Source organism: Lactuca serriola, chromosome 2 (assembly GCF_051521515.1).
Source record: "Lactuca serriola cultivar US96UC23 chromosome 2, Lser_US96UC23_V15, whole genome shotgun sequence".
Classification (NCBI taxonomy): Eukaryota; Viridiplantae; Streptophyta; class Magnoliopsida; order Asterales; family Asteraceae; genus Lactuca; species Lactuca serriola.
The window spans coordinates 29,350,839-29,364,292 of NC_136409.1; the positions used below are offsets into that span (position 1 = coordinate 29,350,839).

The following is a 13,454-nucleotide window of genomic DNA, read 5'->3' on the forward strand; positions in this document are numbered from 1 at the left end:
TAAAATAGGATCTATTTTACTGGCTAGTCATTGGGGGACCAAGTCCCATGGAAAGCACATTACTAGGTAAAATAAAATATTGTATTATCACCTTTATACAAAAACATCAGCACAGTAGAATCGGTGGCCAAAAATTCATATTCCCCACCCTGCAGAACTCCACGATGCTCCCATTATTATCAACCCTAAAAAATTATATCACCAAGAGCTAAGCACCTCCCATTAATATCGAAATGTCAGACTACGTTCCTTTCCAAATCCAATTTGAAATCATCAAAAGACTTCCTGTAAAATCATTACTTAAATTCAGATCCGTCTCACAACCATGGAAATCTTTGATCGACAGCTCGGAGTTTATTGCTGAATACAACGTCAGCCAGACTCAACCGCAGCGTCTATCTGTATGGTACAATGATCCATGGTCTGCTAAGGATAGATTTGTTTCGTTTGTGGATGATGACACTTTCACCCTACACGAGTTCACTTCGACTGTTCCTAAACTAATTAAGAATTTACAATCCGTTGTCGGTAGCTCTCATGGACTGTTGTGTTTATACAGTTATTATAAAGATCCAGGTCGATCCACCAACGATGAAACAGTGAAGGGGGTTGTTCTTTGGAATCCTTCGATTAGAAAATCAGTTTATATAACTACGCATGAGTCTTCACAGTGGTGTGAAGAACAAAGTACTGTTCTTGGTTTTGGGGTTTCTCCTGCCACTAATGACCCTACAGTTGTGAAGTTTAAACGTGTTACGTATGGGGATCCAAGAACTAAGGATCACATGCACTGGGTAGTTGAGGTTTTTACGTTAAGCGCTGGATGTTGGAGAATTCCATCTAGCAAACCCCCTAATGGAACGATTACACTTACATGGGAGCAAGTGGTTATAGATAAGTTTATTTATCGGTTTTGTTTTGATGGGATTCCGAGTCTCCGAAATAATCTAATTATGTCATATGATATGACTACCGAAGAATTTAGAATGGTAAACTTACCAGACTGTTTAGCACACCAGCGATGTGTTAATTTGTCCATTTCTAAGGTATGGGAGTCTCTAGCTGTGCTTGAATATAGTAGAAACATCAACAAACAAGTTTGTGTTGTATGGATGATGGATCGTGTTGTCGCTAATTTGTTTACAAAGCTATTCACCATTAAAACACCAAATATATGGGATTTTCGCCCCAATATTACACTCGGGTTTACAAAGAGTGGTAAACCTATATTGGGACTGAAAGGTCGTGATGAAGAACCTGCTGCACTTGTTGTCTATGAACCCCGGTCAGAACACATCAAAGAAATTGGGATTTATGGAAGATATGGTTTATTCTTTGTTGGCTCGTACGTGGAAACCCTACTTTTGCATGAGCAAGTGAATTATAGTGTTTATTCTTATAATAACTAAGGATATCAACAACCTCTAATTTATTAAGACTCGTTGACATACCATTGGGCATTCGCTCGGATAATATCAAATCCTATTGAACTTCGAATGCAGAGCATGCATTCTTGAAGGATGTACATTTTCATTTATCATAATAATTCTCAGTGTCAAAGGTTCTAGACGGATATCAAGCTTTTGGCCCATTTAATTTTATGCTGATTTTGTAAAATCATTGGAACATTATTAAATGAAAAAACATAATATAGTGATGTGCTCAATGTTTTAAAACCCGGGTTTTTAGTTGACCCGGTGTGATGACCGGTTCATGGGTCAACCGGTTCAACCGGTTGAACCGTCGGGTCAACCCGGTTTATGATCTTTTTCTATTTTTATATATTTTTACTTTCATGCATAATCCATAAACATATAAAACCAATAATTTGATGTCCACAAAGTTTAAACATTAAAAAACATTAAAGAAACCGCAAACGGCTCGTTGTTTTGGCGTTCGATACTTGTATCCAACTATCCAAACCCTATTAAAACGGGTCAATCCGGTTTTAACCGGTTCGACATAAGCGGTCGAACCGCGGTTTAGGGGAAATCCGGCCGGTTCGATCCGGTTCGTATTTTTACAAAAAACCGGTCTCAATTGACCCGCCTTCTACACCAGATCACGGTCCAACCGGTTCAACCGTCCGGGTCGACCCGGGTTTTAAAACATTGGATGTGCTCTATTATTAGTGATATGCACATGGTCCTCAATTTAGGTAATTAAATCTTATTAGAATTCTTTGTTGCTTTCAGTTTTTGCATGAGGCCAAAGTTAAGCTTTGTAAAGATAAAAATGTAGGTGATATCACTACTAGAAAATCTTAAATTACCTACGGCACAATCCGTAGGTATACGGCTTTACCTATGGAATTGTGACGGAAAATGTGCCGTAGCATAATCGCCCGTGGGTAAATGTTAGCGACGGATTACCTACGGAATACCGACGACACTTTTCCGTAGGTAATTTACCGACGGAATAACCACGAAAAGATATAGCGACGGATTTCCTACGGATTATTGACGACTCAAACTTTTCTACGGAATACCTACGGAAAGAAATAGCGACGGATCTCCTACAGAATTGCGACTCAAATGTATGTATACGTGTGTATATGAATCTATGTGTATGTGTGAATGTGTGTCTAAGAATGTATGTGTGAATGTATGTTTCTATGGGCATATATTAATTTATGTTTCTATGGGCATATATGAATGTATATGTCAATGTGTATGTGTATTTATGTATACATACATATGTTACTGTGATTGTAATTTTAAAGTGTGCAATGTGTAACCGATCAAAATGAGTACGCCCCTATAAACATCTAGGTATCAGGTATGAGTTGGGAAAACTATAGATAATCATTTATAATAGAGGTGTGAAAAAACGAAGCCAAAAAAATAACGTCCGGTGCCTGAAATGTCGAAAATAAAAAAAATCCGTAGGTAATCCGTAGGAAATTACCGACGGAATAGCGACGGATAGCCCCTTCCGTAGGTAATCCGTAGTAAATTTCCTACGGATTACCTACGGAAGGGGCTGTCCGTCGCTATTCCGTCGGTAATTTCCTACGGATTACCTACGAATTTCTTTTATTTTCGATATTTCGGGCACCGGATGTTGTTTTTTTCGCTTCGTTTTTTTTCACACCTCTATTATACATGATTATATATACTATCACCAAATTAGAAGTAAGTTAAAATAAAGACAGTAAATAGTGTGAGAACGTAAAAACACTATGTTTATGTTGTTATTCTATAATAAATGTTGTATATGTGTAGTGTTGAACTACTTCTCGATTGAATAGTAACGTTTGATTATTCATATATTCATTAGAATGTTATTATTCTATTATAAATTTATGTATGTGCATTTTTTAGTCAATTCTAATCGTAATTTAACCTATGACTATTCGTTTATTCATTGTTGAAGAATAACATAAAGTTGTGGATACAAAATTCATTGCAGAATAATATCATAAATAGTGTTTTTACGTTTTCACACTATTTCCTGTTTTTATTTGAACTATCCCCCACCAAATTATACCTAATATATATGTGTGTATAACCACGTGCACCTTTAGATCCATTACTTCTTTCGCACAATTACTCCTTTCACATACATTCACACGTACACACATATGTACATATAAATACATACACATACACAATTACACAAACATTCACATATAACCATAGACACATACATTCATAGAGGTTGGTCAATGTGTTTATGTATGAATATATGTGTATGTATGTATGTGTATATGAATCTATTCATATGTGTGAATGTGTGTCTAAGAATGTATGTGTGAATGTATGTTTCTATGGGTATATATGAATTTATGTTTCTATGGGCATATATGAATGGATATGTTAATGTGTATGTTTGTGTATGTATATGTACATATGTTAATGTGATTGTAATTTTAAAGTGCGAAATGTGTAACAGATCAAAATGAGTATGCTACTATAAACATCTAGGTATCATGTATAAGTTGGGAAAACTATAGATAATAATTTATAATAGAGATGCGACGGATTTGTGACGGAAGTTAAACAAATTGGTCTTTTTGTCAGTTCCTTAGTTATTCCGTCGATATTTACTGACGGATTTCCGACGGATTTATCTTCCGTCGGTATTCTGTCACAATATTGTCAGTAATTTAAGGCATCGTTTTCCGTCAGAATTCCGTAGGTATTCCGTCGGTATTTTCCGATAGAATATTTCCGTAGGAAAATTTCGTAGCTATTTTTAATTTTTCTAGTAGTGTGATGAGATGCTTGGCTTCATCATCTTTCTTGTGGTCCTCTTCAACCATTCTCTTATGTGGAAAAGATTGAGAAAAACTTTCTGTATGGAATTCAAGAACTCTTTTTACGGGTGAAAGGTTAGCTATCATAAAATAATGATAAATATGATAACCTCATTCTTCTCAAAGGCAAGATAGCATGAGTTGTAGGGCCAAAACGGGTGGTTCGTCTTTTGATTTTCGGAATTTGGAATGTTCAAAGTCGAGCAACCTTCTCGATTGTTAGAGAAAGGCATTAAAACATGAAGAGAGAAAGAGAGATTCTAGTGCAGAAAATGTAAATTTTTTATTTATCTCACGATCAACAAGTCAACATGGTACAGATACAATACATACATATTTATACTAGACATGATGCCAGTTAGTGATGGTTACTAACCAAACAATACAACCCCTTTATGAACCATTGAACCCTTTCGAAAGACACGTATTTAAGATACCCATTAATGGCACCCCCATCAAGGCAACAATTCCATTTTATAATTGTCAGTCTATCACAATATTACATAATACCACCTGAAGTCTAGCTTATTTTCAACATGCCCCCTAAGCTAGACTTGTACAATCACCAAATCACACTCTTCAATCAACCTGAAACCTTCAAACCTAAAACATAAAGATCTTTTCAACTTTGTCAATTTCAATCTCAAACACTCTTTTATTTCAGGATCAATCAAAAACTTCATCTTGTTCTTGAATGTTTACATCAACAAAGAAGATGGTAATAGGGGTTCTTCTTCAATTCACTAAAAACAAAACAAACTATAACATCCAAAATTTAAAATCAAATATTTCATTTTTAATTATTAAATAAAACCATGGTTATCAAAACCTCTCGTCAAAACATAAGTCAAATATCTAAACATCACAATCATATTTATCAAACTGAATATCCATAAGAAAACATCAAAGTAAACATCCCAGGCTAAAACATCGTGATGTGTGCAATGCAGTCATCCCGAACTTTTCCCTTTGCTACCGGAAGTACCTGAAACCAAAACTGAAAACTATAAGCACGAAACTTAGTGAATTTCCTCCAAACTACCACATACCATACACATAACATGCAACTAAGAGTTACGGACCCCGCCCACCCTAAAAGAGATATGGGCCCCGCCTACACTTAGCTAACAAGGATATACGGGCCCCAACCACACTCGGCTAACAGTGAGATATGCCCCCCGCCTACACTCAGCTAACTAAGAAACATATACAAGTATCACACATACAACAAGTATAAGCAACGTACCAATCCATTACATATTCATACTCAAGTAATGCTAAGATACGAGCCCTGCCCACACTTAGCTACTAATCAAGCACACATAATATACACGGGCCAACATTGGTGCCTATGACCCATTCAATCCAGGAGGAAACTCGCCTCACAAAGTTGAAGTCTGGCTGCTAGCTGACAGATTCTCGAATTGCTGATCCTTTGACTCCTCGAGCTATGAATCAATAGATAAAATTAATTAAGTTCGGGATCCTCATAACTTAACCCTAAGTCCTCACTGTGTTAAAAGACCATACTACTCCTCACATACTCTTTTCCCAAAATGGACTCTACTCATGGCTTAAAAGAGATAATTACTCCCACAAGGCCCAATGTATGGCCCAATTTCCAATTGGGCCTAATTCTTTCTTATGGCCCTTAGCCTATTGCCCTAAAATATTTATTCAGCCCATTAGGCCAAATTCCAGGTGGTCCACCTCGGCACAAGCCCTTATTCCATGGAAGTGGCCCAAACCGACTCCCAACAATGAAAAGCCCACTCTGACTGAGTACGCAAGGCGTGCTCATCTGTATGCTAAGCGTATAGGCTGCATGGCATGTATGATGCGCCGACGGGATTGTACGCTCAACGTACTCCTCTGTTAAGCCATAATCTCAAAAAAAGCTTAACCCTTTAAGACCTAAAGCTCCAAACACATATTTGAGTCCATTAAAGCGTCTTAACCTATAAAGTCGATTACTTGGTGGCTTGCAAACCACCAAACGGGTCCAAACTTGGTATATGACAGTCTACTTCTATGCAAATTGCCAAAACTCATGCATAAACTCTTCAAGACCTTCAAGGTGCCAACTTTCTGACTTAGGGACTCAAATAGAACCAAGGGTGGCAACGCTAAGCCTAGGAATTGGTTTTGAGCAATAAAGCTTCATCCTTGGAACCAAAAAGGTCTAAAAACTCAGCATAAAAGATATAAGAACTCATGGCTCAAGTTCAAGAATTTATACATTGAAAATATCTTAAATAAAGCAACAATCCCAAATCTATAACTTCTCCTTTGTACCACTACATTGCTTTGACCTTTACTTCCTTGGAGAATGGATCCCAAAACATCAAAATGCTCTCAAGAGGCCTTACAAGAACAAGACCACATAAAATATGGATTAGGGTTTTGTTGGAGTAGCTTAAGGGTGAGAGGTAGGATGGACTTTAGGGCATAATGTTCTTTATATAGGGATCAAACCCTAAACTTAGAGTTTTGGGGACTGCACACGTACGCTGCGCGTTCGTGCATGGCATGCACAATCAACTTACATCAGTACGTTGTGCTTATAGAGGGTGGTACGCCCAACTTACGACACCCCTTAAGCCCACTTTGCAAGGATCTAATGGATCCAAGCCAAATTTTAATTAGACTTTGTCCTCGAAGTCCGTCTCCTCAAACAACTCAGGATAATGCTCCCTCATTTCCTCCTCGGGCTCCCATGTCCATTCCAAACCCTTGTGGTGCATCAACTTCACCTTCACCAACTGTACAACCTTGTTCCTCAAGGTTTTTGTCTTCCGATCGAGAATCGCTATCGGTTGTTCAACGTAGTTCAGGCATTCGTCCACCTGAATATCCTCTAAAGGCACGACTGTGGAATCATCCACTAAGAACTTCCGTAGCTGCGAGACATGAAAAGTACTGTGGATCTGACTAAGCTTGGCTGGATGATCCAATCGATACGCAACCTGGCCAACCCAAGCCAAAACCCTGAACAGAACGATGTACCTGGGACCCAGCTTGCTTCGCTTCCTGAATCGGATGAAACCCTTCCATGGTGACACCTTCATGAGAACCATGTCGCCCACATGAAACTCCAAGTCTGACCATCACTTGTCGGCATAGCTTTTCTGCCGACTCTGAGCATTCTGGAACCTGCTCCGAACCTGCTGGATCTTCTCAGTGGTCTTGAGTACCACCTCAGTACTCCCCATGAGTCTCTGATCGACCTCGCCCCAACAGATTGGGGTCCTACGTTTCCTCCCAGAGCATCTTGAAGGGAGGTCAATCTATGCTAGCGTGGTACTATGGTCATACGAAAATTCCGATAACGGAAGATACGTATCCCAACTCGCAAGGGAATAAGGACTAAGTCCATGGAATACTGCTCATCGAACAACTACAGTGTACATCCCTAGTGAACCATTGCGTCCCGAACGGTCCTATCATCCACAATCTCTACATCAAGGGGGACAGTCCAACTCCCCCAGAGCTCAAACAAATTTCTTGCTAAGAGCGAGCGATACAAAAGATTGGTTAGCCCCCGAATCGAATAATACGAGTGCAGATATGTCGTTCACTATGAATGATCCCATAATGAAGCACATAAACATAAGCCACAAATCAATATAAATAAAGAGATAAGGAGAAGATACATACCCATCACAACAACTGGAGCTGCACGTGCCTCCTCTGCGGTCAGCTGGAAGGCTCTGCTCTTCGCCACCGAGGGCTCTGTCCGGCATTGATGGCCATTGGTAATCCTTAATGTAGCAAGAGCAGGTGCCACCACCTGTCCTGCTGCTACTAAACTCGAGAACTAGGACCTCTTTGTGGCCCCTCTGATTGCACTGGAATCAAAGCAGATTATATACTATGGTGGTGGTGGTGGTAGTACAATCCCTGCTAATGTGACCAGTTCAAACGCACTTAAAGCAGCCCGAACTACCTGCCCTGCACGTCCCCTCGTGCGTCCTACCACACTTGCCGCAGCGGCCTCGGCCCTGCTGGCCCTTCCCTCGGGAATCCACCTTGGGCTTCTTGCCTGAATCCTCCACACCAGACGCCACATCTGGCTTCCTCTTCTTCTTCCTCTCTATCTCTAAATCAATCTCTCTCCCCCGACCCTCACTATCATATCCTCTAGTGTCTTGTAGCTGGATCGGCTCACAAACTGCCGAATGTCGCTCCTCAACATCTCATGGTATGGGGCCTTTTTCAACTCCTCGTTTGCCACATACTGCGGAACAAGAAGGGCCCTCTCCCTGAACTCGAGGAGTTTTTCCTTCTATAGGGTCGGGGCATTTCGATCCAACTCGTCGAGTTCCTCTTTGGAATCGACGAGTTCTTCAGTCTATTAAGCCATCTTAATGGATCAAGCTCTTATTCTTCAGATCTAAACTTCATACTTCCCATATACACTGAAAATACCATTTTAAGGGTATAGTTTCCAACTTTACCCGTTTATACCCTCACTTAACGAGTTTAGCTCAAACCCTAACACTTTTGGAACTAGATCTTGATCCTAAAGCCATCAATACTATAAACCAAGGCATATAAATTGAGATCTGGACCCTAGACACTACATAAATACGTAAAGCTTCCACCTTTCTCTCCATGCATGGCCTTTTGGAGCTTAAAAGGCCAAAATGACATCCAATAGTTTGCATTGGGCTTCAATGGCCATAAAGTTTGCACCTTTATGCCATGAAATCCCTCCATAGTTCCAGATCTAGAAGTATACTCACTTGGGACATCCATTTCCCAAGGATCAAGGTATTTGGACCAAAAACCCAATAAAAGTGATAGAGAATAGATCCAAGAAATCATTAAGCAAGTTTGACACTTGCTTACCATAAAATTTTGAGAATGAATTGAAGTTACTGATCTAATATCTCCTTCCTGAGTCTTCAAGCTTCTGCTTCTTCCACAAGCTTGATACACACAAGATTTCTCTCAAAAATGACTCACAAGCTCGCACAATGCATTAGGGTTTCGAGATCTAGAGTTTGCGACTTGGAGGCTGGAAATGAGGCTAGCATGTGGGGATCAGGATGCTTAAATAGGGTCCAAACCCTGAAATTGGGGTTTCACCCCTGCTAACCTACTCGTCGAGTTGAGGCTCTCAACTCGTTGAGTAGGTTACTTAAAAACCTGCGTCTCTTCTGATCTCATCTTGACGAGTTTGGGGCTCCCAACTTGTCGAGTTGCTCTACAAAAATGAAAAAATATATAATTTAAATGCGTACAAGGAACCAGGCATTTCAATTGTCCCCCACATGTACTAGACTTCGTCCTCAAAGTCTACTTCGCCAGGAAAAAACTCCGGGTAGTTCTCTCTCATCTCCACCTCGGGCTCCCAAGTCCACTCCGAGGCCTTGAGGTGCTACCACTACACCTTCACCAGCTTGACCCTCTTGCTCCTCATCCCTTTCGTCTTCTTGTCAAGAATAGCTAGTAGTCTCTCGATATAGTTCAGGCTGTAGTCGACCTGAATATCCTCTAAAGACACAACTGTAGAGTCATCCACTAAGCACTTCCGTAGCTAGGATACATGAAAAGTGTTATGGACCTGGAGGAGATCTGATGGAAGATCCAAACGGTAGGCAAATCGGCCCACCCGAGCCAAAACCCTAAACATACCGATGTATCTGGGGCCCAGCTTGTCGCGCTTCCTGAACCGGATGACACATTTCCAAGGTGACACCTTTAGGAGGACCATGTCGCCCACCTGTAACTCCAAGTCAAAATGGTGTTTGTCGACATAGCTTTTCTGCCGACTCTGAGTAGTCTGGAGCCTACTCCAGACCTGCTGGATCCTCTCAGTGGTCTTGAGTTCTACCTCAGTACTCCCCATGAATCTCTGACCGACCTCGCCCCAACAGTATAGGGTCCTACACTTCCTCCCGTAGAGTATCTCGAAGGGAGGTCGGTCTATGTTGGCGTGGTAACTGTTGTTATACGAAAATGCCGTTAACGAAAGATACGTTTCCCAACTGCCACCGAAATTCAAAACATATGCGCATAACATGTACTCGAGAATGTTAATCATCCTCTCACTCTACCCATCCGTCTGAGGGTGGAAAACGGTGCTGAGGTGGAGATGAGTACGCATCTCGTTGTGGAACCGGTTCTAGAATTTAGAAGTCAAACAAACATCTTGGTCTAACACCACCGAAATGGGCACTCCATGCCGTGCCACCATCTCGTGAACATAGTTCTCGGCTAGCTTCTCAGCCGATATGATCTGTAGGATCGGGATGAAATGAGAACTCTTGGTCAAACGATCCACGATGACCCATATCGAATCTATTCCACATGCAGTCCTGGGAAGCTTGGTGATAAAATCCATGGTGATATCTTCACATTTCCACAAATGAATATCCAACAGCTGCATCTTGTTCTGAGGTCGCTGGTGCTCATCCTTGACCTTCTTGCAGGTCAAGCACCGCTCCACATACCATGCTACGCCTCGCTTCATGCAGGGCCACCAGTATACAAGGCGAATATCCCGGTACATCTTTGTCGCCCCGGGATGGATGGAGAACCTCAACTTATGGGCCTCATCCATCAGAACCTGTCATACTCTGCCCTAATGCAGAACCCAAACCCTCCCATGAAGGGTCAACAACCCATGACTATCATAATCAAATGAGGCCACCTGGCCTATGATCCCCACACTTCCGACGCTCCTCCTTCATATCCTAGACCTGCGCCTCTCGGATCTGCTCAAGAAATAGAGTAATCACTGTCATCCTCAGACATATGTCTTGAATCGGAGCCACCACTATCTTGTGGCTAAGTGCATCGGCCACCACATTGACCTTGCCCGAGTGGTAAAAGATCTTACAGTCGTAATCCTTCACCACATCCAATCACTGACGCTGCCTCATGTTCAGATTCGGCTGATCCATGAGGTACCTCAAACTCTTGTGGTCCGTGTATGTCACACCCCCGAACCAGACGACGGAAACGTCCGAGGGCTGTTGTGACTCAATTGAATACCATTACATTGAATATACATGAAACATAACAGCATTCATCACCATGCATTGAGATAGTACAACTGGTAGTGTTTACATTTAGTACATTGTTTTAAACATTACATTCCCAAAAGTAAACTGTTTGATAATAGTTAAACAAACATCAAGACATCACTGAGTACATTTTTCCCCTCGGTTTACCTGTTACCTGAGAATACAAGTATTTTGAAAAACGTCAACATAAGAAATGTTGGTGAGTTCATAACCAGTGTTTGAAAAATAATGTTTGGTATTGTTTTGAAAACCACCAGAAAATCCGATATTTTCTGAAAAGAGTATCGTACAAAAAAAAAAGTGTGAAGATCCGTAAGTATGCTTGTTTGTTTCTATAAATGTAAAAAGAATTTGTTATACTTGGTATGCATCTCGTAGTTGTATGTATTGAAAAACCCTAGGAAAACCCGATGTTTTCCTAATACTTTGAATTACGCTTTCCGTATAGTTGTTGTACCATTGCGGCATGTGAAGTCAATGATTCCAGGTGACATTGAATTAAATGTGTATTGTGAATTGTTATAAACACGCGTTAATAAAAACGACTAGTTTACAACTATACTAACAATCCCTTAGGCGTCATCCGTAATATTCACTTAATCCAACCACCATGACTTCTCGTAGCCCCACAACCGAGGAGAAAAGAGGGCACAAAGACCTCAATAATTCCATTAGTCGTTCAAGGCTATTGTGAATGCGAAGGCCCTTGGCCCGACCCGCATTTTGTGAATTCTCGACTTTACTAGCAGTACCAAAGGACCCTTGGGGCCCAATAGCACAAAAGCCATTGAAAGTCCTTTTACACGGAGTTAGGTCATGTAAGACCCAACAACATGTAAGTAAGTTGTCTTCGGGCCTAAAGATCAGGTCATTGGGCTAGCTAGGCCCAACAAGCAAGATTTGACACTTTTGGGCCCAAAGATGGTGTATCGACGTCTGTGTATTCCCACGTATGTGTTGACTTCCTGAAATTTCCACGTGTGTATTGAATATCGTCGTGTTAGTAGTTTCAGATTCGTTATTGATTCGAGACCGAATCAATTCGTTTGGCAACGATTTTGGTGTATTAAGTTTTGTCGGTAGTCGCGGTACCAGTATTTTATCTCAACGGATTTATTGTTTAAAACTTTGGAGTTTTTCTGTTTGCAGCCCCTTTCTTAGATAAGTTTACACTTTTAACCCTTTTGAATAAAAGAATTTCCGATTTAGTCCTTAAACCACTTTTCTTGACATTTTAGTATCAAAACTTGTTGAAAATGGTATTTTCAGCTCATATTTATTTGAAAACAGTTTTAGTCCCTCAAAATGTAATTTTCTCGGCTGAAACCTTATTTTTCGCAATTTTTACACTTTTGGCCCAAAATAGAATTTTTTTGCATCTTTGGTCCTTTTTAAATATGAAAAGTATTTTTAACCCTTGAAATGGACTTGGAGCACTAGTAGTCCCCTGTTTAACAGAAAAGTACAGTTTCAGCCCTTCAAATTTGAAAATCTAGCATATTGGGCTTTATTGGGCCGAAAAATTCATTTTTTGCCCATTATGCTTAAAATTTTACATTTTAATCCCACAAAAGAATATATTTCTAGAAAATACATTATTGAAACTGTTTTGACTCATTTCAACCATTAGAATTTGTATCTTGTCACTTTGGGCCCTTTAACTTTATATTTTTAACATTTTGAGTCCAAAAATGAGTTTTTAGCCCAAAGAAGTTCATATTAACCAACTTGGTTATTTTTCTAGAAATGATTTGTATGTAGTAATATAATTTATGCTAGTATCATACAACCTAATGTAAATCTCGGTTTTAAGGACTTTTTGACTAAATCCAACATCATATTCACACAAAAACACAAATATAAACATAGAAATCACACAAGGCATACATATACACATAGATCTACACAATTGCTTGTACTCTCCCCCCAAAAAACTTATAAAACCGAAAAATAGGGGGTATGAAGCTTACCTTTGGGTGTGGTTTCGGTTTTGGAGAAGAGATGGAAGAAAAAGAGGTGATTTTCGGCCCTAGCAACCTTTCCTTGGAAGATCTCGAGTTTAGGAGCTTCTAAGGTGCAAGATCACAAGATTGAATGAATTTAGAAGAGATTTTTATGAAGTGAAGGGAGTTAGATCATAAATTAGCCATTAACTTACCTTA

The 13,454-nt window shown here is 40.1% G+C and overlaps 1 protein-coding gene across 1 annotated transcript; it reads left to right on the forward strand.

Annotated features, from left to right (window-relative positions):
- The first annotated feature begins 233 nt into the window (after nt 1-233).
- Nucleotides 234-1,409, forward strand: LOC145089121 (F-box/kelch-repeat protein At3g23880-like). Its single transcript, XM_079027607.1, has one exon. The coding sequence runs from the start codon at nt 234-236 to the stop codon at nt 1,407-1,409; it is 1,176 nt and encodes a 391-aa protein (XP_078883733.1).
- Nucleotides 1,410-13,454: the final 12,045 nt, after the last annotated feature.

Coding starts and splice junctions, on each gene's coding strand:
- LOC145089121 (XM_079027607.1), top strand. CDS start 234: ATGTCAGACTACGTTCCTTTCCAAATCCAATTTGAAATCATCAAAAGA.